Source organism: Bicyclus anynana, chromosome 13, assembly GCF_947172395.1.
Source record: "Bicyclus anynana chromosome 13, ilBicAnyn1.1, whole genome shotgun sequence".
Lineage (NCBI taxonomy): Eukaryota > Metazoa > Arthropoda > Insecta > Lepidoptera > Nymphalidae > Bicyclus > Bicyclus anynana.
Genome location: NC_069095.1, coordinates 5,336,657 through 5,357,825, shown reverse-complemented (window position 1 = coordinate 5,357,825; position 21,169 = coordinate 5,336,657). Strand labels below are relative to the sequence as shown.

Genomic DNA, 21,169 nt, shown 5'->3' with positions numbered 1-21,169 from the left:
TGAATGTAGAGTTGTAAACCACTAAATGTATGTTGATGATGATGAAGCTCGAGGCACAGTATTTTAGTCGACACTTTGAATAAACATTGACGGTGAGACTTTCATTTGTAAGGAGCATTCGACCGTAATGGCGCATTCATTTCTTTTCCACGCAACGCTGGCTCGTGATGAATGAACTGCGTCGGGACTCGAATATTAGAATGTCCACACAATACAAGGGTCGTGGCTGATGCTACATTTCCTGCTTGCTACTCGTATAACGTTACCTGTCAAGGCTTTCTGATAACAAGCTCTACCTCGACCACGTAGTTAAGTAGATGTTTTTAAATACTTTTTTTTTTAAAGAATTTGTATTCTATATATCATCAGCAACCCATATTTGATTCACTGTTTATCACAAGCCTCAATGGCGCAATGCAGATTGGCAGTCTTCACACACATAGAGAATTAAGAAATTTCTCATGTATCTATGCAGGTTTTCTCCCGATGTTTTGCGTTCATCGTTTGAGACACGTGATATTTAATTTCATAACATGCACTCATATGAAAAGTAGGAATATGCATTCCCCGGATCGAAGGCAGAGTAGAAGAGATAATATCCCAGTGGATATGACCTCTACCTTCGATTAGCCCAGGGGTTATTATGGGTTACGGGCATATGCTGTATACTTTTTTATATATGACTAATATTCCCGTGGCAACACGGCGACGTAATTTCCTGATTTCTCGGTGCTTGAAGAGTTTGAACAGCACGTGTTGCCAGTAATTGATTGGACTTGGTGGAACTATGAGCTACATAAAACGGCTACATTTCCTGCTTGCTACTTGTATAACGTTACCTGTCTGATAACAAGCTCTACCTCGACCACGTAGTTAAGTAGATGTTTTTAAATATGCTTATTATTTTCTAGTTGGACATTGAACGAATCACAGATCTGGACTATCTTTTAACCAGTCTATCTGAGACTGGTCGTCGTCTCAGGACCGTTGTATTTATAAGCCCTTAATAAAGGTCTTTACCCAATAGTGTAATATATCGGCTGTTGTAGTAAATATTCCCATTCTCCTCCAATTAGTCGGAAAAAATGAGTCAGGGTGAGTACCACATTAGGGATCAAATCCAGGACCACTGAGTACTAGGTCCGGCCCTTTTACCATAAAGCTTTTGAGGTTCAAATTGTAACTCTTATGTAAGCTTGACTTCTAAATTACTGCAGCCTAGGACGATATTCGGTAACTCAGGTTGTAAGGCGCTGTGCCAAAAAAAAAATCTTTGAAAGCTATTTCATTTTTGTGTTTACGCAAAAAAGGCTTCCACACTACACGCATAGGTTTTATAGTCTGAACGTATGTTGCGTATAAGTGCGATATATATATCCTTTACCTTCAGTAAAGGTTTAAACTAGTGTAAGGCTGAAGTTATATTAATATACTAGCGGACGCCCGCGACTTCGTCCGCGTAGAATTTAGTTTTTCACAAATCCCTCGGGTACCATGGATTTTTCCGGGATAAAAAGTAGCCTATGTGTTAATCAATGCTATAATATATCTCAATATCAGTACCAGAGTAACAAACATCCAAACATCTACACAAACTTTCGCGTTTATAATATTAGTAGGAAAGTAGGATTAATAAAAAATAAAACTAGTAAATTATTATATATTATCCTACATATTTATTTATTTATGTTCGGATCATATTCTGATTGGACATTACCAAAACCAAATCAACGTTTACCAAGTCAAGATTCTCAACTCAAGAACAAATTAATTAACAAAAAAAGTTAGTTCCATTGAAACTAAAAACAACATGAATTTCCTCGGCCAATAGAGTCGACGTAGCCCGGTGGAAGATCTAACACCTAATTTCCTGATTTCTTTGTTCGTCGGACCGTAATTATCTAACTCTCTTATTAGTTTAAACCGTTTCAGAGAGTGACCTAATTGTGTACTATATCATGATTTTTTAGTTCCATTTTACATGTTTCGAATCTTCTTCCCAATTGAACTTAGTATACGGAATATCAACTTATCAATCAATTCGTGGATATTAATCAAATTAATCAATAATTTTCTACTTTTTGACAGTCTCCGTGGCGCAGTGGTATGCGCGGCGGATTTACAAGATGGAAGTCCTGGGTTCGATCCCCGGTTGGGCCGATTGAAGTTTTCTTAATTGGTCCAGGTCTTGCTGGTGGGAGGCTTCGGCCGCGGCTAGTTACCACCCTACCGGCAAGGACGTACCGCCAAGCGATTTAGCGTTCCGGTACGATGATGTGTAAAAACCGAAAGGGGTGTGGATTGTCTTCCTACTCCTAACAAGTTAGCCTGCTACCATCTTAGATTACATCATCACTTACCAACAGGTCAGATTGTAGTCACGGGCTAACTTGTAAAGTATTAAAAAAAAAATTGAAAGTCTGCAAAGTAATGCCTGTTTCTATTCAATAAGTTATGTTATTTAAAAGTTGAGCCTTTTAAAATTTTGAATAGTCCTATCTTTTAACGATAATCGTTATTATAAATCATGATCTTCAGTAAATTGTAATATGTATTACAATTTACTGAAGATATCTATGGAATTGCGACCCCGCACTAGAAAGAGCAGTGTTGGTCGACCCCCCACCAGGTGGAATGACGACATCAAGCGAGTTGCAGGGATTCGCTGGATTTGAAAGTCCCTACAAAAGGCCTGTGTCCTGCAGTGGACGTCCATCGGCTAATGTGATGGTGATGATTCTATATCTAATGTAATACAGGATCGTTTTACAAATCGAAGAATCATTTCATTCTATTTTATTATATCTAACGCGTCTGGTTCAATAAATTAATTAATACACACACCCACTTGTACCTACTGACCACTATAAAAAAAATTACATTTCCACTAATATTTAAAATACACTTAAAACGTGCACTAAGACTGTACTCAGAATGTTTAAGTCGAGTTGAAGTCAACGTAAATAATAATTTTAATTAGAATAAAATAAACGAGTCATTTCATTCTCGCTCATTTCCCTGCTGAAGTTGTCGCTAAGAGTTCATCTGCCTTTCAAATGTATTCGTTAAATTAAAAACCCATTACTTGCTTTTTAATAAAAATATTTTTTTATTTATATAAACGTTTTTAACGATTTGGAGAATTTTCAGTCGGAAGACATTTACTATGAATGATATTCAGATGTGAAAATAAATCGCACTCTCAAAATAAAAACATCCCGTCGTATTCAATAACCTGATTGGATAAAAGTGTTTACGCTGTGGATAACGTTTTTGAATATTTCGCATATTGATGAAAGAATGAATGATTGATTAAAATTTGTAGTAGTTTGTAAAATTTGTACACCAGAAATATAGATTATGCCCTAATTCACACGAGAGTTTTTTAAAGGACGTAAAAAAGCGTTTAAATACAACAAATTGCCTGCCCCTACCCTGCCTATACCCTGTCCCTACCCTGCCCTGCCCCTACCCTACAACTACTCAAACTTGAACTGGAATTCGAACCCACAACCTCATGGCACAGAATACTTATGTTCAACATAGGTTAACTACTGCCTCATGGCAGTTAATGTATACAAATCAAAAATAGAGAGTAACATTATAAGACATGGGATTAATTTATGAAGAAACACATAGATATTGGTGTATACTGTATAAGCATCATTTTAAAATCCATAAAACGTTCTTATATTTTCAGTGCATATTTGATTTGGATTAGTTTAGACAGGATAGGATCCCAAAAATATCGGAGCTATAGAGGACAGCTGGGGCTTTGTCCACGTGAAGTTCAGTTTTGTCACAAATCCAGCGCATTGAGAAAAATCCTGGACGAAAATACTTAAAAAAGTGTAACAAACCATATAATTATTCACGTATAAGCTACATTTTTAAATTCATAAAACGTTCTTATATTTTCAGTGCATATTTGATTTGGATTCCTTTAAATAGCCCAAAAATATCGGAGCTATTCGCGATGGCCCGGATATTGGCGGGCCCGAGGCGCCGGAAGTGCCGCCATAACCGTAACTCACGCACCGACTGCGGCAGTGACGTCACGTGCTCACTATGTATGCACTCGTGTGCCGATTGATCGCTGTGGAAGATTGTTGACGTAAGAATTGTTATAACTAGAGGGAATCTCTTTATCACATACCCATTGATTTGTTCGGCCTGTCTTATTATTATCAAATCTAAATTTCAGCCAAATTAATTCAGTAGTTTTGCGTCAAAAAATAACAAGCATACAAACAAACTTTCACACAAACTTACGCATTTATTATATAAGTACGATTGTTCCAAATTATTCTGCTCGCAGATATCCAGACCTCGTTCGCATGAAATGCAGGTTTTCACTTCCTGGCTTCTTAGTTTTCCGCGGGTACGCCTGATAGGTTCAGTACTTACGGTATTTTTTTTTATTGCACTAAAAATAATTATATTAAATTCTCTTCGTTTCAAGTCGGTACAGGGGCGTAGCTACCGTCGTGTCAGTCGTATCAATGATACATGGCCTACTACTACGGACTACAAAGGCACTAGGGACTTCAAAATGGTACAGGAACAGCTATCAGACTCGTCACTTATTTGTAAATATGTTTTCTGTGCTATAGTCTATAGAGGCAGACATTTTAGAAAAACTGGAATCGTTTTCAGCTATAGATGATTTAATTTTCTGGAAATAAAGGCAAGAAAGGTGTATTTGACGGCCGCGTGGCGCAGTGGGTAGTGATCCTGCTTTCTGCATCCACGGCCGTGAGTTCGATTCCCACAACTGGAAAATATTTGTGTGATGAGCATGGGTCTTTTCCAGTGTCTGTGTGTATTTATACATTATATAAGTATTTATATGTAGTATATAATTGTATATTAATATTATAATATCAACTATCTTAGCACCCATAACACAAGCTACTCTGTATGCTTACTTTGGGGCTAGTTAGTGATGTGTATTGTTTAAGTATATTTATATATTTATTTGATCTGTAGTGATAACTAGCTTGCATTTATGTTTCTTTTGTGAGAAATATTTACCCTTAATTTGGGCCCCTAACTAATCTTTATACAGGGCTCCTCCATGGCATACTACGCCACTGAGTTGGTAGTAGAGGAACTAACCTCATTGTTCCGTGGTTAGCTATTTCAGCTACGGACAGTGAGGTCCAGGGTTCAAATCCCGGGTCAGGCCAACAAAAAAAATTGATTATTGATCAGACATAATAACAGTCTGAAGTTGGAAAGTTGGCGGTGTTAGCACCCCTGTGCCTCGGAGAGCACGTAAAGCACGTAAAGATATTATAGTGCACAAGTGTGCATCTCCTGCGTACAATGGTTAATTTCACCATGTCGAGTCTCCACTCAGAATGAGAGGGGTAAGGCTAATAGTCCATCACGCTGGCCCAATGCGGATTGGTAGACTTCACACACGCAGAGGATTTATGATAATTCTCTGGTATGCAGGTTTCCTCACGATGTTTTCCTTCACCGATTGAGGCACGTGATACTTAATTTCTTAAAATGCAATTCTTGAAATACGAGTAAACAAATTTAATTTGGTTTGGTTTCATATTAGATGAGATTATATACTCGTAAATATATACTAAACAGTGAAGTCAATATTGAAGTGAGAGGTCGCATGTATTGTATTGTGAGTCTAATACTCCCGCGGCAGTTCATTCATCTGGGACCAGTGATGCGTGAAAAAGAGCTGAATGCGCCGTTCCGGTCGAATTGACGCTGCCTATGAAAACCTCTCGATTGAAATGTTTATTCAAACTTTTGGATTAAATTATTATTTATAGAAAAAGAAAAATATTGCGCTTTATATTGAGTTGTTCCGTGTATTTTTATGTAATATATATGTATATACAACTTTCCGCGCGGTGGATTTACTAAAGGGAGATCCTGGGTTCGATTCCCGACTAAACCGTTTAAGGTTTTCTTAAATGGTCCAGGTCTGGCTGGTGGGAGGCTTCGACCTTGGCTAGTTACCGGCAAGACGTACCGCCAAGAGATTTAACGTTCCGGTACGATGTCGTGTATAAACCGAAAGGTGTGTGGATTTTCATCCTCCTTCTAACAAGTTTGCCCCCTTCCATCTTAGATTGCATCATCACTTACCATCAGGTGAGGTTGTAGTCAAAGGCTAACTTGTAAAAAACATAACTGAAAAGTTGGAAATGTATGCCCCGGACCGAAATCGAACCAACGCCCTCTGAATCGAAGTCAGAGGTCATATCCACTGGGCTATCACGGCCTTTGGATCTACTGAACACCAATAAATTCATTAAGTAACGTACTATTTTATTCCCGTATTCCTACGGAAACGGGAAGTACACGGGTGAAAATGCGGGGCGTCTGCTATAGTAATTTAGTAATTAAGTTAATATAGTAATTTAATTTTGCTATTCATAGTATAAATGTAAAATGACGTATTTAAACCATTAATTCACCGGTACATCCGGTCATAAATTCGAAGCCGCTCCAGTTTGGGTCAGACGTAAGCTGGGATAAATCTCCGATGTCAATTGAATAATTTAATCACTGCGGTAAAGAGTAGCCTCATTACAATAATGCTTCAATAATGTTTTTTTTTATTCATGGGCTAGTTAGCACAAGGGTAAGCTTTTAGTAAGGAGAATATCAACATCGTCATCATCATCACTAGTCTAACTAACTGCTGGGGCTCTTGTAAGGAGTTCCAAAAACATGGTCTTGAGCTACCAGCATTCAGTGCTTTCCTTCAACCCGCTTGTTATACACCTAGGAGGGTTCAACCCACCACCTCCCATAGCACCTTTCAACCACGGGAATCACGGCAAGGTAAACCCGGTACTGGCTCTTTGCGTGTTCTCGGGACGCCTTCTTGACTCCCTACAAGTTATTTTTCTTTTTGCTGCTTGCTTCTTTTACTTCACTTTCCTCTTTCTGGGGCTGGATGAATTTCACTCTTCACCAAGGCTGCGCTCTCCAGTGTAAGGTCTCCAGTTTGACACCTTGAAATCCATTGATTCTTAGAACTATATGCTCTGCCAACTGCCGCCATACGAATATTTTCGTGAATCTATGTTGGTAACTTCAGTTCTTCTGGGGATCTTCTCATTTTTGATTCGATCGCCCAAAGATACTCTGAGCATAGCTCTCTCCTTCGCGCATTGAGTGACTCGGAGCCTTGTTATGAGAGCCATAGTTAGTGAACTAGCTTCTGTACTAATTGCCTGATTACGTGTATATTTTTCGTTTAAAAACATGTTCGAGGTTGTTAGAAGTTTACAGTGAATATCCTATAATCCGATCCGAAGAAATCTACTTTTTTCCAGTATGGTGGAAAGAATTTGTGACATAAAAGTTACATTCTAGCTAAATTCATGAGTATAATACATAATAAATATTAATTTAAAAAAAAAAAAAAATATATTTTTGCTTTTTCGTTTAGAAACGCCGTTCGATCGCTATACATTGTATAGCGCAGAGAATTCAACCAAGAAATGTTTCAAAAGAAAGACGGAACTTAAAAATGGGATTGCAATATAATTTAAATACAAAAACAAGGATTGTATTGCAAACAAAATGGCTATTAGAATTCTTTCCGGAACCGATTGGGAATTCAGCGTCGTCTCAACAAGGAAATTCCATTTTCCAAACACAAAACTGAGAAAAGACGACACGAACTTAAATATCTTGTAAGCAAACGAAGCGCGATAAGTAAATAACGTTTTCTTTGACGGAATTCGAAAATAAACGACCGATGAAAATACCAAATAATTAAGTATTGAAATTTAATTGTACAAGATTCTTTGCAATAACTTTTCAAGTAGGTATTTAGTTCTTTGTTGTAGATAGGTAAGTTGTTTTACCACGCAAAAAAATGTCGGTGATTTAGACATTTCGATGCCATTACCTGGAGAATAGTAAGACATGGTGCGGTTTCGGCTAAGCAGAGTTTAGAAAAATCCAATACACCTATTCGTAAATGAAGTAAAAATTAAATGCACGGTATTCACCGAATAATCCTAACTTCTGGAAACAAAGCCCAAGTGAGTTTATTTCCATATTTTATAATCTACCTGGCGAACGCTCCATTATAAAAGCATTTTGCTATCCTGTAAAATATATGCTATAAGAACACAGGTATATAAATACATATATAATGTAAATAATGCAAAAAATATTCATTTTCTATGATTTCATAAACTGTCTGTCAGATAAAGTGATTAATGGTTTTGTGTAATATATTTTCACGTTATCAGAATTATTTCCTTGTCCGTTTGTTCCGATGGATAACCTTCCAAATAATCGGGTAATTTATTTACTGCCACTAGTATTAGAAGAGAGGAGCACTGTAAAGAAAATTCCGACGTCGATGAAGTAATCGATCATGGCGTTGTTGATAACCTTATGGTATCACTGCTCTATGGGGAGGCTCTCTCTCGGACTCACCGAATAAAGCATAAATTCAATGGATGTGTTTGTATGTTACACAATAACGCAAACTCGGATTTAATTTTGTATCTATAGAGATTCAAGTTCATTTTTCAAAATTCAAAATTCGTTTTCCATATTTCGAAATAGCCAAATTCTACCCGAACGAATTCGTAATCATTTGGTAGTTATTAAATCGGTATAATATATGTGAATGTTTTTACCATTAATCAGCCAACCAAGGCTTATCATAGATAAGGCATGTTATCGAAACTTTGATAGCAATGTTATCAATATAACAAATACGTGACCAATATAAGAATCAATACTGTTTTGACTACACTCAAGTTAATTACTGTCTGAAGAATCTGTTTGGTTTGCATCATAAGATAACCTGACACATCTGAAGGTATACCATTCTTATTATGAAACAAAATAGTTATAATACTCGTAAAATTTATTTAGAAATAGTTACTTTGCGCACTATTTTTTATTTTTACATTTTATATGAATTTTATTTGACCTTTGTATTTTTAATTTAATAAATCAGCCATGTCATAAATTCAAGTCACATGACTCAATTCCTAAATTATATTTGAATCTAATAATTATGTCACAATTTTTTGATAAAGTGTAACTAATAAGTGGGTAGATACAGAGGATTTTGTAAATAACGATTATTTACTTATAATTTTTTTTTGTCTTCTACTTGTATAAGTAGAGTATAAGTGGTCAAAAAGCATCTGTCTTAAATTTATATTTATGCTTATATACTATAGTATATTTTTGTAAATTTGTATTGGTTTTAATTTGTATTTTTTGTTGTTGCCAGGAATGACTCCAAACCACGCTTTGCCATGCGGACCGTATTGTGGCAGAGGGAATTGTCTACCACATTGCTACTTTGCAACTCATCCAATTGAACCACCGCATCTGCAGACATGGAAACCACCACCATACAGTGTTCCACCGAACCTATACCCTGATCCTCCTCAGGACTATCCACCTCCTTATCCTCCTGGTCATTATCCTCCTGGTCACTATCCTCCGGGTCACTATCCTCCGGGTCACTATCCTCCGAGTCACTATCCTCCCGGTCACTATCCTCCCGGTCACTATCCTCCCGGTCACTATCCACCTGGTCACTATCCACCACATCATCCACATCATGATCCATCGTTAAGATAAACTGTTCTCAAAGTTCCAAATACGGCAAGGTTGAATAAATTATGATATGTGCAATGTGCATTGTTTACAATTAACACTATATTTCTCCATCAGATTATATATTATTTGTTTATGGAAAAAATACCAATTGTGATTACTCAAAATTAAAATACTATGTACATCTGTGATATATAAATAAAAATAAAATAGTATTATCTAGTTGTATGTTTTTATTTATCCTGTGTGTAATATTGGATTAAGTTTAAAAATACCTATAACCCAAAATTTAAAAGGAATGTTTTATATCAAAATTTAGATAAAGGGATGCCTTCGACTTTGTCCAATTTCGATGCCTCATCTTGCCAATTCTTTCATAGTAAATACTATGAAAGAATTTCAATTACAGCCAATATAATTTGATGAATATTTATCCGTCGAATATTGATGTGTTTTTATATAAGTATACTAAGTCAAAAAGTAAAATATAAGATGAAAACTGTTTTCATTTTCGTATATTTTTTTCAAAACACAAAAAAAATAAATCACGAAAGTGAATAAGGTTTTCCCTAAGATTAAATAAACTGCGATGAAAATTTGAATCATTTTCCTTTACGCATTTTCTTTTTCAAATCTCATCTGAATGATAAAAAAACCGGAATAGAAGATAAAATTAACTTAATTTAAAGAGAAGGCGATGTTATTTTAGGAACAAGAATTTCTTTCTTCTGTTATGGGTCTTTGTTTTCTTCATAATATTCAGAATGAGAAAGTTTTTCTCTTTAAACATTTTATATTTCACACTAAACCTTAATCAGGTGATGAATTTTCTTATCATCTACTTTGTTCGTATTACTCATACATGTCATATCATATCTGTAATATGCAACGCAAGATAACAGCCTAATCAATAAAATAAACACCTAAATGTACATCACTGGCAGTTTCGTGTGAAACATTATTCGCAAAGTTTGCAAAGTTTTGATTTAAAAAGTGAATTAAATAAATTAAGTGAATTGAAAAAACAGGATATAAAAGGTAATATTTTTAAATCAGTGAAAATTTGTTTCTAATAATTTTTTTTTATTTTAGAAATGTATCTTGAAGTTTACCGAAATAAAGGTTTTCATCGTTCTGTTTAGAAATTTATCGAAAAAAAGTAGGTACTATACCTACTATTGATGTTGTTCTTTAGAATTTTAATATTTATATTATCTTATCAGTATTATTGATAAACAAGTTAAATACTTGTAACTTCAAGTAGGTATACACGTGAAATTAAGTTTATAAAATATTATTTAATTTTTATTTATAATTTTAATTAAATCTTATGTATATTTTCTTTTAATTCAAACATGCTCAAACAAGCTCTATCCAGAGTACCTTGCTTAAAATAAGAATAAAAAAAATATATATTACTCAAGAACATTTAACGTCAAGAGCTTTAATGGTGAAGGGGATTCGACAGTTTCAATTCCTGTTCGCATAAACGAGTAAAATTTAGTTAAAAGAATATTTGCCATTTCTTTTAAATATGACCAACATTCCCATTCCACTCCAACTAGTCGGGAAAGACTGTATTAAGTTAGTTGTTCCTAATATAAATTTTTCGTTTAGAAAGGACATAGGACGTCCTTCCTCCTATTTTTATTAATTTACCCAAGTGAAACAGTATCAAAATATTATGTTAGTTTAATTAAAATTAGAACAAAATACAATTAATTAAGCATAGTTAATAGTATTTTTAAATTAAAAATAAGCATAATTTATAGTACATATTATTAAGCATAATTTATAGTATGATTTTAGGACAAATGACTTTTAAATATTTAAGCTAGCAGTATGCAGCTACTCACGGGTTCTCCTTAAATATAATAAATTACATCGCATAACACCCTTTATACCTAAACACCTCACTGGCCCAGCGGTTAACCTATAAGGCTTAAGGATCACGAGGTCCTGGGTCGGGATATGAAGCTTTATTTCTTTCTACAAATTTTCAGCACGGAGTTGAGAATTTGGTACTGTTACACTCTCGGAGAGCACGTTAAGCCATCGGTCTCGATCATAACATCTGATTGTGATCACTGAATAGTTAAAACATTATCACCCTAAGCTCGCTTACCCGCATTAGCTGTATGGTGTGTCTAATTGCCACATCTCCTAGCCTATAAGATTGGACTCCTGATCCTAGTGGGTCATTCAACTGATAATGATGAACACTTAAATTGTCTTTACAGACTAATGGCGCCTCCACTACCCTGTGGCCCCTACTGCGGCAACGGTTACTGCGCATCGCACTGCCAATTCAAAAACATGCCGCTCCCGCCATCGCACCAGCAGCAGTGGAAACCACCGCCTTACAGTGAACCACCTTCAAGGAACCCCAACACTCCAAACAGGCCGCCAGTAACTCTTCCGCAGTATCGCCAACCGTCACCAGGTTTCCCCCATCCGCCAATGCACCCACCTCATTATCGTCCGCCTTACCCTCGCCCGCCTTATGGACCACCAGTACCCGGAGATCCGTATCCTCCTGTTCATCGTCCATTATGAACTAAAAACATGTTTGGGGTATCCATGAATTACGTGTCACGACGATTTTGTGAGATTGGGTGGTAGAGTACCTTTTGTAATTCAACGATTGAATGAGATTTGATAAAATTCAATTCACATCCTGCGTAATCAATGGAACCCCGTAACTGAATTAGAATTAAGACATGTAGATAAATAAATAAATTATTTGGGTACAATTGTAAGTGGATATATTTCTATGTCTAACAATACTTCAGTCTGCATGTGTCTGGTCGAGGTCAATTTGTAATTTTCAGTGAGACTACGTCTCTTCATAGATATTACAGAAGCGCTGTATGAATGTGTTGACATTAGTGATGTGCTATATCATCAAAAATGTACATCAACGGATACGGCTGTTTGACCTGAGGATCAGATTCACATCACTAGTACATACGTCAGAGTTAAATTAATCTGTAAATACTCGTAGTGAAGTAAGTAGTTTGACCGATGATTGACAAAATAATTTTTATACAAGTTCTGGAGCTAAGATTTTTTACTTTTTAAGATTATTAATGTTTACATTGATTGAGGAACGTATTGTTTTATTAAACAAGGTAGGTCACTAAAAATATGTTATTTATTGTAGTCCTATGTGTGTCCCTGTGTTATAAAAATATACTTGTTTTTTGTTTTGTATTAGCGCTTTTTTTATTTATCATCATCATTTTTAGCAGCCAATAGCAGCAGACGACTAAAACTAGACATAGGCCTCTTGCATGGATTTATAAGCACTACGGCCTTGAGCTGTCTGTATAAACACCCGCTTCATTCAACTTGTTGAACGACGTCTGGTGAGTGACATATAGTGAGGACATGGACTTTCCTTAAGTTGAGACTCTTAACATCCATAAATTTAGTATAGCTAAACTTACTACACTAAAGCTTAGTACTTCTTACTTACTTACTTAGTACTTCCTCAGGCTATGTCAGTATCTTCGGGATTTCTGCGGGTCTTTTAATTCTTGATTCGATCACGCAGAGACACTGCGAGCATAGCTCACTTCATCACCCGCTCAGTGACCTGTATATAAGTTTTTAGGGACTTTTATTATAAATATCAGTCTATAAATATCAGTCATATCAGTCTTTTTGACGGCGACGGTATCCGTGGCGCAGTGGTATGCGCTGGTGGATTTACAAAACGGAGGTCCTGGGTTCGATCCCCTGGCTGGGCAGATTGAGATTTTCTTAATTTGTCCAGGTCTGGCTGGTGGGAGGCTTCGGCCGTGGCTAGTTACCACCCTACCGGCAAAGACGTACTGCCAAGCGATTTAGCGTTCCGGTATGATGCCGTGTAGAAACCGAAAGGGGTGTGGATTTTCATCCTCCTCCTAACAAGTTAGCCCGCTTCCATCTTAGACTGCATCATCACTTACCATCAGGTGAGATTGTAGTCAAGGGCTAACTTGTGAAGAATAAAAAAAACCGTTCAAAACTAGACATAGGTCTCTTGCAAGGACCTAGATTCGAACGTTTTTATTTTTTTTTTAGTTTTTTTTTAACTACTACGGCCTTGAGCTGTCTGTATAAACACCCGCTTCGACGTCTGTCCACATAGTGAGGACAACACTACGCTTTCCTTAAGTTGGGGTCCTAACATCCATAAATCCTTAAAAACTTTGTGCCCCTTCCGTTGCCACTTTAGCTTAGTAATTCCTCAGGCTATGTCAGTACTTTCGAGTTTTCTGCGGATCTCGTCATTCCTGATTCGATCAGACGCTGCGAGCATAACTCACTCTATCACCCGCTCAGTGACTCGCAGAGTCAAAGAGACTCTTTCTCATCTTATGAAGCCCAAAATGATTTGTTTTTGTTACTAGTTATTAACTGACACATGCAGCTGCTGGTCAAAATATTATTGACGAACAATTATTTCATTAATCCAGCTAGAGTGGCATGACTGGGTACCAAACAGCGTTCTTATTAAGAAAGTTTTTTCCTATAACAAGATTACGCACGCCAGATGTGTTGGATAGTATTCGGTACAAGTAACACACGAGAGCGGCATGAGCTGTATACTAAATCAGGGTATTTGTGTCTATTGTAACTTAGCTATATAGCTTAACTAGCAGACGCCCGCGACTTCGTCCGCCCTTAGACCTTCTTAATCCGGCCCTATCACAAAATCCGTTCTTAGCGGATACCTACTAACTATAGGCTACCTCCCTTCCAAATTAAATTTTTGTACGTCTAGCGGTTCTCGAGATATCGTGATGAATGGCCTTTCGCATTAATATATTAAGATTTATAATAGCGGTTTTACCCGCCTATTTCCCTTTATGGTGGAAATACGGGGAAATCGGGGTTGCCTGGTAGAGATTACTTTTAGTAATAAGGCCGCCTTAGCATGCTACGTTTAATTTATCTTTTTATTGTTTTAATTTATAATTGTATTTATGTGTGCAATAAAGTATTTCTTCTTCTTCTTCTTCTATATCACACCCCCAAATAATGTGGCTGTCTATAGGTATAAGAATTTTCAAAATCGGTTCAGTAGATCCAGTGATTACCCCCTACAACACTACAAACTTTACCTCTTTATAAGTATAGAAAGTCTGGCGGTCTAGTATTTTGTACTAGCGAATTGTATTAGATGGTTAAGTTATTAGGTACTTGTAAGAAATATGTAGATATTTCCCTACATATTGGGTTCAAAAGTGAAATGTAGTTTACTTCAAGTAGACTTTGTTTTTGAAGCACTTTTGAAACGTCAAATTATTTTGGTGTTATGTAAAGTAGAAAACCTAAAATTAAAGTTACGAGGGTTCCAAACGCGCCTTGCTCCGAGAAAAGACCGCAAAAACACCCAGCCAGGGTTGATTTCCATGTGATATTCATAATTTGGGATATTTTTGAAAAAATAAATAAGTTTTGTATAAATTATTTATTTATTTACATGAAATATGCCTAGAGAAACATTACAGTTTCCCAATTCGTTTCCTGAGCAATCATAAATAATACCTAACTACAACAATTAATATTAAATTACAAAATGAATTATAAACAAACAAAATAAATTAAAAATAATCAATTCAAATTCAGACAAATTAAAAATAAGCAATTCAATCAAATTAAAATTACACAATTAAAATAAATTAAAATATAAAAAAAACAAATAAATTAATAGTAATAGTCAACCAATTAGAATACGCGACAAATAATTCTATTTACAAGCTGATAGGCTGATAGGTAGGTTTATAGCCTATGTGGTTAAAAATAAAAGCCGCTAAATGCTAAAAAAGTGTGAATATTGGTGGGCATTAAATAATTCACGTTTTACAACCGTTCCGAGCGATCAATCGGAGCACGGGCGCATAAATAGTGAGCACGTGACGTCACTGCCGCAGTCGGTGCGTGCCGCGTGAGTTACGGTTATAGCGACGTTGGAGCTTCGAGCCCTCTAATACCATCATCGAGAATAAACTTGATCTTTAAATACAATTCCAAATCTAAAAAAAAAATATAAAAACATGAAAGTAATTTTACAATTTCGACGCGATTCTGAACTGACGCCTTATTAGTAGACAGACGCGTAAGTACCCTTAGACCATTTAAATAACAGGACCTGCCTAGCTAACCATTACCCCTCTGGCAAAGATCAAAAATCTATGATCTAACGCGTTTATAAAAACTGTTGCTATAGAATCGATGTTTCATTGTTGTAATCGTTTTCGTCATGTAAAGAGCCCAAAAATGGCGGTTTGTGTAGTAGTAGTAGTAGCCATTTAGGCTTAAAAAACGGCCAAAAACTTATAGTTTAGTAAAAGATGGAGTAACGTTTCATTTGTAAATATTTAAACCTTAATTTTATCAAATTTGTAATAAAAACAATTTATAAAAAGAATCGATTCTTTTGACAAAACACCGATCAGCAATCGAATTGTAGGTACCTTTTGCATGGACTTCCAATTATCACGATATTGCTTGCATCCAGCGCAACCCTCCGACTCGCTTGATGTCGTCAATTCCTGGTGGGGGGCGACTAACACTACGCTTTCTAGTGCGGGGTCGCCATTACAGTACTTTGGGACCCCAACGTCCATCGGCTCTTCCAACTATGTGCCCCGCTCATTGCCACTTCAGCTTCGCAACTCGGTGAGCTATGTCTGTGACTTTGGTTCTTCTGCGGATCTCCTCATTTCTGATTCGATCACGCAGAGATACTCCTAACATAGCTCGTTCCTTCGCCCGCTGTGTGACTCTGAGCCTTCTTATGAGGCCCATAGTTAGCGACCAAGTCTCGGAACCATAGGTCAACACTGGCAAATGGCAATGAGCTATGTTGGTGACTTTGGTTGTGTAATGTATGCTAGGTTAACATTTGTAGGTAGTCACATAAATTATGTCATCTTTCTCTGTGTGATTAAATGGCGTATGGTAAACCGTGTTGTAACTATTATTTCTCTCTCAATATATTTCAGTGGCGACGAAGTGGTTAAAATGTCGATCGGTAAAATTTCCGAGTTTAATATGCATTCGGACAATTGGAAATTGTACGTAGAAAGGTTGGAACAGTACTTTAAAGTGAACAAAATTGATAGTGACTTGTATGTTCCGACATTAATAACGGTCATGGGTGCCGAGTGCTATGAACTGTTGGTGAATTTGTGTACACCTGCGAAACCCACGTCAAAAACTTTCAGTGAACTAACGGTTATATTGGAAAAACATTTACAACCAAAACCAAGTATACTGGCGGAAAGGTTTAAATTTCGACATCGCAAGCAAAGGGAAGGTGAAAGTATAGCAGAATATGTTGCTATATTGAAATGTTTGTCCAAGACTTGCGAATTTGGCAATTGGTTAGAAGAGAGTTTGCGGGATCAGTTTGTGTGTGGCATCACGAGCGAAACGATACGTCAACGGTTGTTCGCAGAAGAGAAGTTGGATTTTGGGAAGGCGTACGGTTTAGCTATGAGCTTAGAAGCGGCAGAGAAGAACGCGGCTATCGTGGAGGCGCCTCCGAGTTCAAGTTCAGGGCTATCAAGCGGCGCGAGCAAGTTTGCAGAATGTCAGGCCATCGCGGGCGCAGGACGTCGACGGGCCCCGGGTGGCGGGGCGGAGGCACGGCGCGTAGATGATGACGGTCGCGGCAGGCGGCGTCAGTCGGGATTCCCTCAGGGGGTGCGCGCGGACGTCCGCTCGGCAGTTAACCCATTGACAGGTTCAGTGTCAGCGCAAGGCAATCGCTGTAGTGTGTGTGGGCTATTCCATAAAGGCGGCGGCCGGGACACCTGTAAATATCGTCAATACTTCTGCCGAATTTGTGGCTCCCAAGGTCATCTTCGTCGTGTCTGTCCTTATCTGGCAAACCAGCACCGGGTAGAAGTAACAGAAGGCCCTTCTACCACTGCAGGCAGTGATAACAGTGAGGATAGTGACGAGGTAATTAGTACTTGCATAAATAATCTGTCAATCCAGCAGTGTAAGCCTATAGAAGTGACGTTAAATATTCAGGGTCAGGATTTGACGATGGAGTGTGATACAGGCAGTGCCGTGTCATGTATCAGTTATAATTTGTATAAAAGAAAATTTAGTGATTTAAAGCTATTTAATAGTAAGTTGCAATTGAGATATTACACTGGAGAGTGTATATCGCCCGTGGGCCTTTTGAAACCACTAGTAAGATATGGACAGACTAAAAAATATTTAGATTTGTATGTAATAAATAATGGCAAAACTAGTCTATTAGGTAGACAGTGGCTAATTGAATTAAATGTAAGAATACCCAGTTTCGTGAGCTCTGTTAATAGCATCGTAGAGGAAGTTTTTAACATGGAAAAATTCAGTTCCAGATACTGTAATGTGTTCGCGGACGGCCTGGGACGGTTCACCGGCGGCCGGGTGAGCATCCGCCTGCGAGCGGACGCGAAGCCCGTGTTCATGCGCGCGCGCCCACTCGCTTATGCGCTGCGTGAGCCAGTGGAGCGTGCGTTAGAACAGCTGGTAAGGGACGGCATCCTCACTCCGGTCGACCGCTCCGACTGGGCGACTCCAATCGTACCGGTAATTAAGAAAGACGGAACTATCCGGATTTGCGCTGATTATAAACTCACGTTAAATAAACTAATTGAAGTCGATCGATACCCATTGCCGAAAGTCGACGATTTATTAACACGTGTAAACGGGGGGCAACGATTTAGTAAGATTGACTTATCGCAAGCATATGCACAATTTGAACTGGATGAGTCAAAGCAGTATAGCGTGATAGCGACGCACAAAGGTTTATATATGTATAACAGACTGGTATACGGTCTTGCTTCGAGTCCAGGCATTTTTCAAAAGAAATTGGAAGCATTATTTGCAGATTTGCCTCAGGTAGGTGTTTTTCTTGACGATATTATTATTACGGGAAGAAACGACAAGGAACATACGTCGAACCTGCATAAAGTTTTCGATAGATTACAGGAGTACGGCTTACGTGTAAAAAAAGAAAAATGTGTTTTCTTTGCCGAATCTATTAATTATTTAGGGTACTGTATTAGTAAGAACGGGGTTCATACCTGTCCGGATAAGGTAAAAGCAATTGTTGATACACCAGCACCTAGCGACGTATCACAGTTGAGAGCTTTTATCGGTATGGTGATGTACTACGCGAAATTCATTAAAAATGTTAGTACTATTCTAGCACCTTTATACAATTTGTTGCGCGCCAAAAATAAATTTGTTTGGTGTGAACGATGCGAGGCTGCTTTTAGAGAAATTAAGCGATTGTTAGTTTCAAGCGAGGTGTTGGTGCACTACTCGCCGGATCTGCCTCTTGTGCTCACCGCTGACGCCAGCTCCACTGGGCTAGGGGCGGTAATATCGCATCTCACACCGGAAGGAGAACGGCCCATAGCTTTTGCATCAAGAACTTTAACCTCGGCTGAACGTGCATATGCACAAATCGATAGGGAAGCATTAGCTATTATATATGGTGTAAAAAAATTTCATCAATTTTTGTACGGCCGGGAGTTTATTTTGAGAACAGACCATAAAGCACTTACTTTTATATTTGGCCATAAAACAGGTATACCGGTGATGGCAGCGTCACGTATACAAAGATGGGCAATCCTGTTAGCAGGGTATAATTATAAAATTGAATTTGTTACATCGGCTGAAAACTGTGCCGATGGATTATCGCGCTTACCTCTTATTAAAAAAGAATGCCGTAGGACAGAAGGGTTGACTTATTTGAACTTTGTTGAAAATTTCTTACCTGTGACAAATGACAATATAAGAATTAACACTAGTCGAGATAAACTTCTAAGTAGGGTATTTTTGTATATGCAATCGGGTTGGCCTACGAAATGCCCAGATGACGAAGTAAGACCGTATTACGTCCGGCGCCATGAACTATACATTGACCGCGGTTGCATAATGTGGGGTTACAGAGTGGTCATTCCGCAGTCCCTCCGATCTGAAATTTTAAAACAGTTGCACATCAGTCATATGGGTATTGTTAAAACAAAGTCGTTAGCGCGTAGTTATGTCTGGTGGCCACGTATAGATAATGATATTGAAGTTGTATGTCAGAAATGTGAAACGTGCGCAGCGGAGGCGCCGGCGCCGCCGCGAGCTTCACCCAGCCCCTGGCCATCCTCTCTAGAACCCTGGAGCAGGATTCACGTCGACTTCCTCGGACCTTTTAAAGGGAAGACCTTCTTTGTTGTAATCGATGCCAGTACTAAATGGTTAGAGATTTTTGAGATGAGTCGAACGACCGCTCATGCAGTTATAAAAATCCTTAGAGAGACCTTCGCAAGATATGGTTTACCGACCCAGGTGACCTCTGACCGTGGACCGCCCTTCACAAGTAATGAATTCATGAAATTTCTGAAAGATAATGGCATTAATCAGTCATATTCACCTGCTTATCATCCGTCATCAAATGGCGCTGCAGAAAACGCTGTGAAACTATGTAAACGGGCTATTAAGAAAGCTTACAGAGATGGCCTCGATGTAGACGCTGCCTTACAAACCTTCCTTTTAGCCTACAGAAACAGCGTGCACAGTAGTACAGGTGACACGCCCGCTATGTTACTGCAGAAGCGCCCCTTAAGATCTAGGTTAGATTTGTTAAGACCAAATAGAGAGCGGGAAACTAGGGTACTAGAGGCTCAGCGTAAGCAGGTAGAATATGCTGGCGGTGTAACGAGACAGCTCGCCGAGGGGGAAGCGGTTTGGACTCGGGAGTATGGAGGAAATGAAAAATGGGTCAAGGGTAAAATATGTAGGCAAGAGGGAACTCGTAGGTATGTTGTAGACAACGGGGATGGCAAAATGATGCAACGTCATGTAGATCAGATCAGACGCAGATCGCGGTTATCCGATGTCGCATGTCCCATGTCGGATAAGGAGTTGAGTTCTACCGAGAGTGAGGTAGCTGTCGAGGAGTCGGTAGTGGTGCCAGAAGAGGGTGCATCGGAAATAGTCGTGGGGAAGGAGTTGCAGATGCATAAGGATTTGCCTTCGAGCGCTAGTACGCAGTTATCACCTCCAGCTCTTCCGTCACCACAACCGACAGCAGTAGTAGAGAACCGTCCCAAAAGAGTGCGTAACCCAGTGGTACGTTTCAGAATAGAATAAGATTAGTTGATAAGTAATTAGGGATTATAGTACATTAAATTCATAAGTTCTTTTAGTTTGTAAATCAAATGGTTTAGTAGATTTGGCAGGGAGGTGTAATGTATGCTAGGTTAACATTTGTAGGTAGTCACATAAATTATGTCATCTTTCTCTGTGTGATTAAATGGCGTATGGTAAACCGTGTTGTAACTATTATTTCTCTCTCAATATATTTCAGGTTGTTCTGCTAAACATCATCATCATCATCATGTCAGCCGATGTACGACCCTGTAGGACATAGGCTCGTAGGGACTTTTAAACATCACGATACTTAGCCGCCTGCATCCAGCGAATACCCGCGACTCGCTTGATGTCGTCAGTCCACCTGGTGGGGGGTTGACCAACACTGCGCTTACTGGTTTTAACAACAACATTGTTCTGCTAAACAACTAAATCT

At 38.1% G+C, this 21,169-nt stretch overlaps 2 protein-coding genes and 1 long non-coding RNA gene across 3 annotated transcripts in view; 2 read left to right on the top strand and 1 right to left on the bottom strand.

Annotated features, from left to right (window-relative positions):
- Positions 1 to 9,598, bottom strand: part of LOC112046525 (cholinesterase-like) — a 70,233-nt gene extending 60,635 nt beyond the window's left edge. The window contains exon 1 of the mRNA XM_052885133.1: positions 9,314 to 9,598. Coding sequence (XP_052741093.1) covers positions 9,314 to 9,598 — 285 coding nt within the window. The remainder of the gene's footprint in view (positions 1 to 9,313) is intronic.
- A 909-nt stretch (positions 9,599 to 10,507) lies between these two features.
- On the top strand, positions 10,508 to 12,798 carry LOC128198661 (uncharacterized). Its single transcript, XR_008251379.1, has 2 exons — positions 10,508 to 10,623; positions 11,826 to 12,798. It is a non-coding gene; the product is annotated as an uncharacterized LOC128198661 (long non-coding RNA).
- Positions 12,799 to 16,503: 3,705 nt separating this feature from the next.
- On the top strand, positions 16,504 to 20,911 carry LOC112050455 (uncharacterized protein K02A2.6-like). Its single transcript, XM_052884934.1, has one exon. The coding sequence runs from the start codon at positions 16,537 to 16,539 to the stop codon at positions 20,731 to 20,733; it is 4,197 nt and encodes a 1,398-aa protein (XP_052740894.1). The 5' UTR covers positions 16,504 to 16,536; the 3' UTR covers positions 20,734 to 20,911.
- Positions 20,912 to 21,169: the final 258 nt, after the last annotated feature.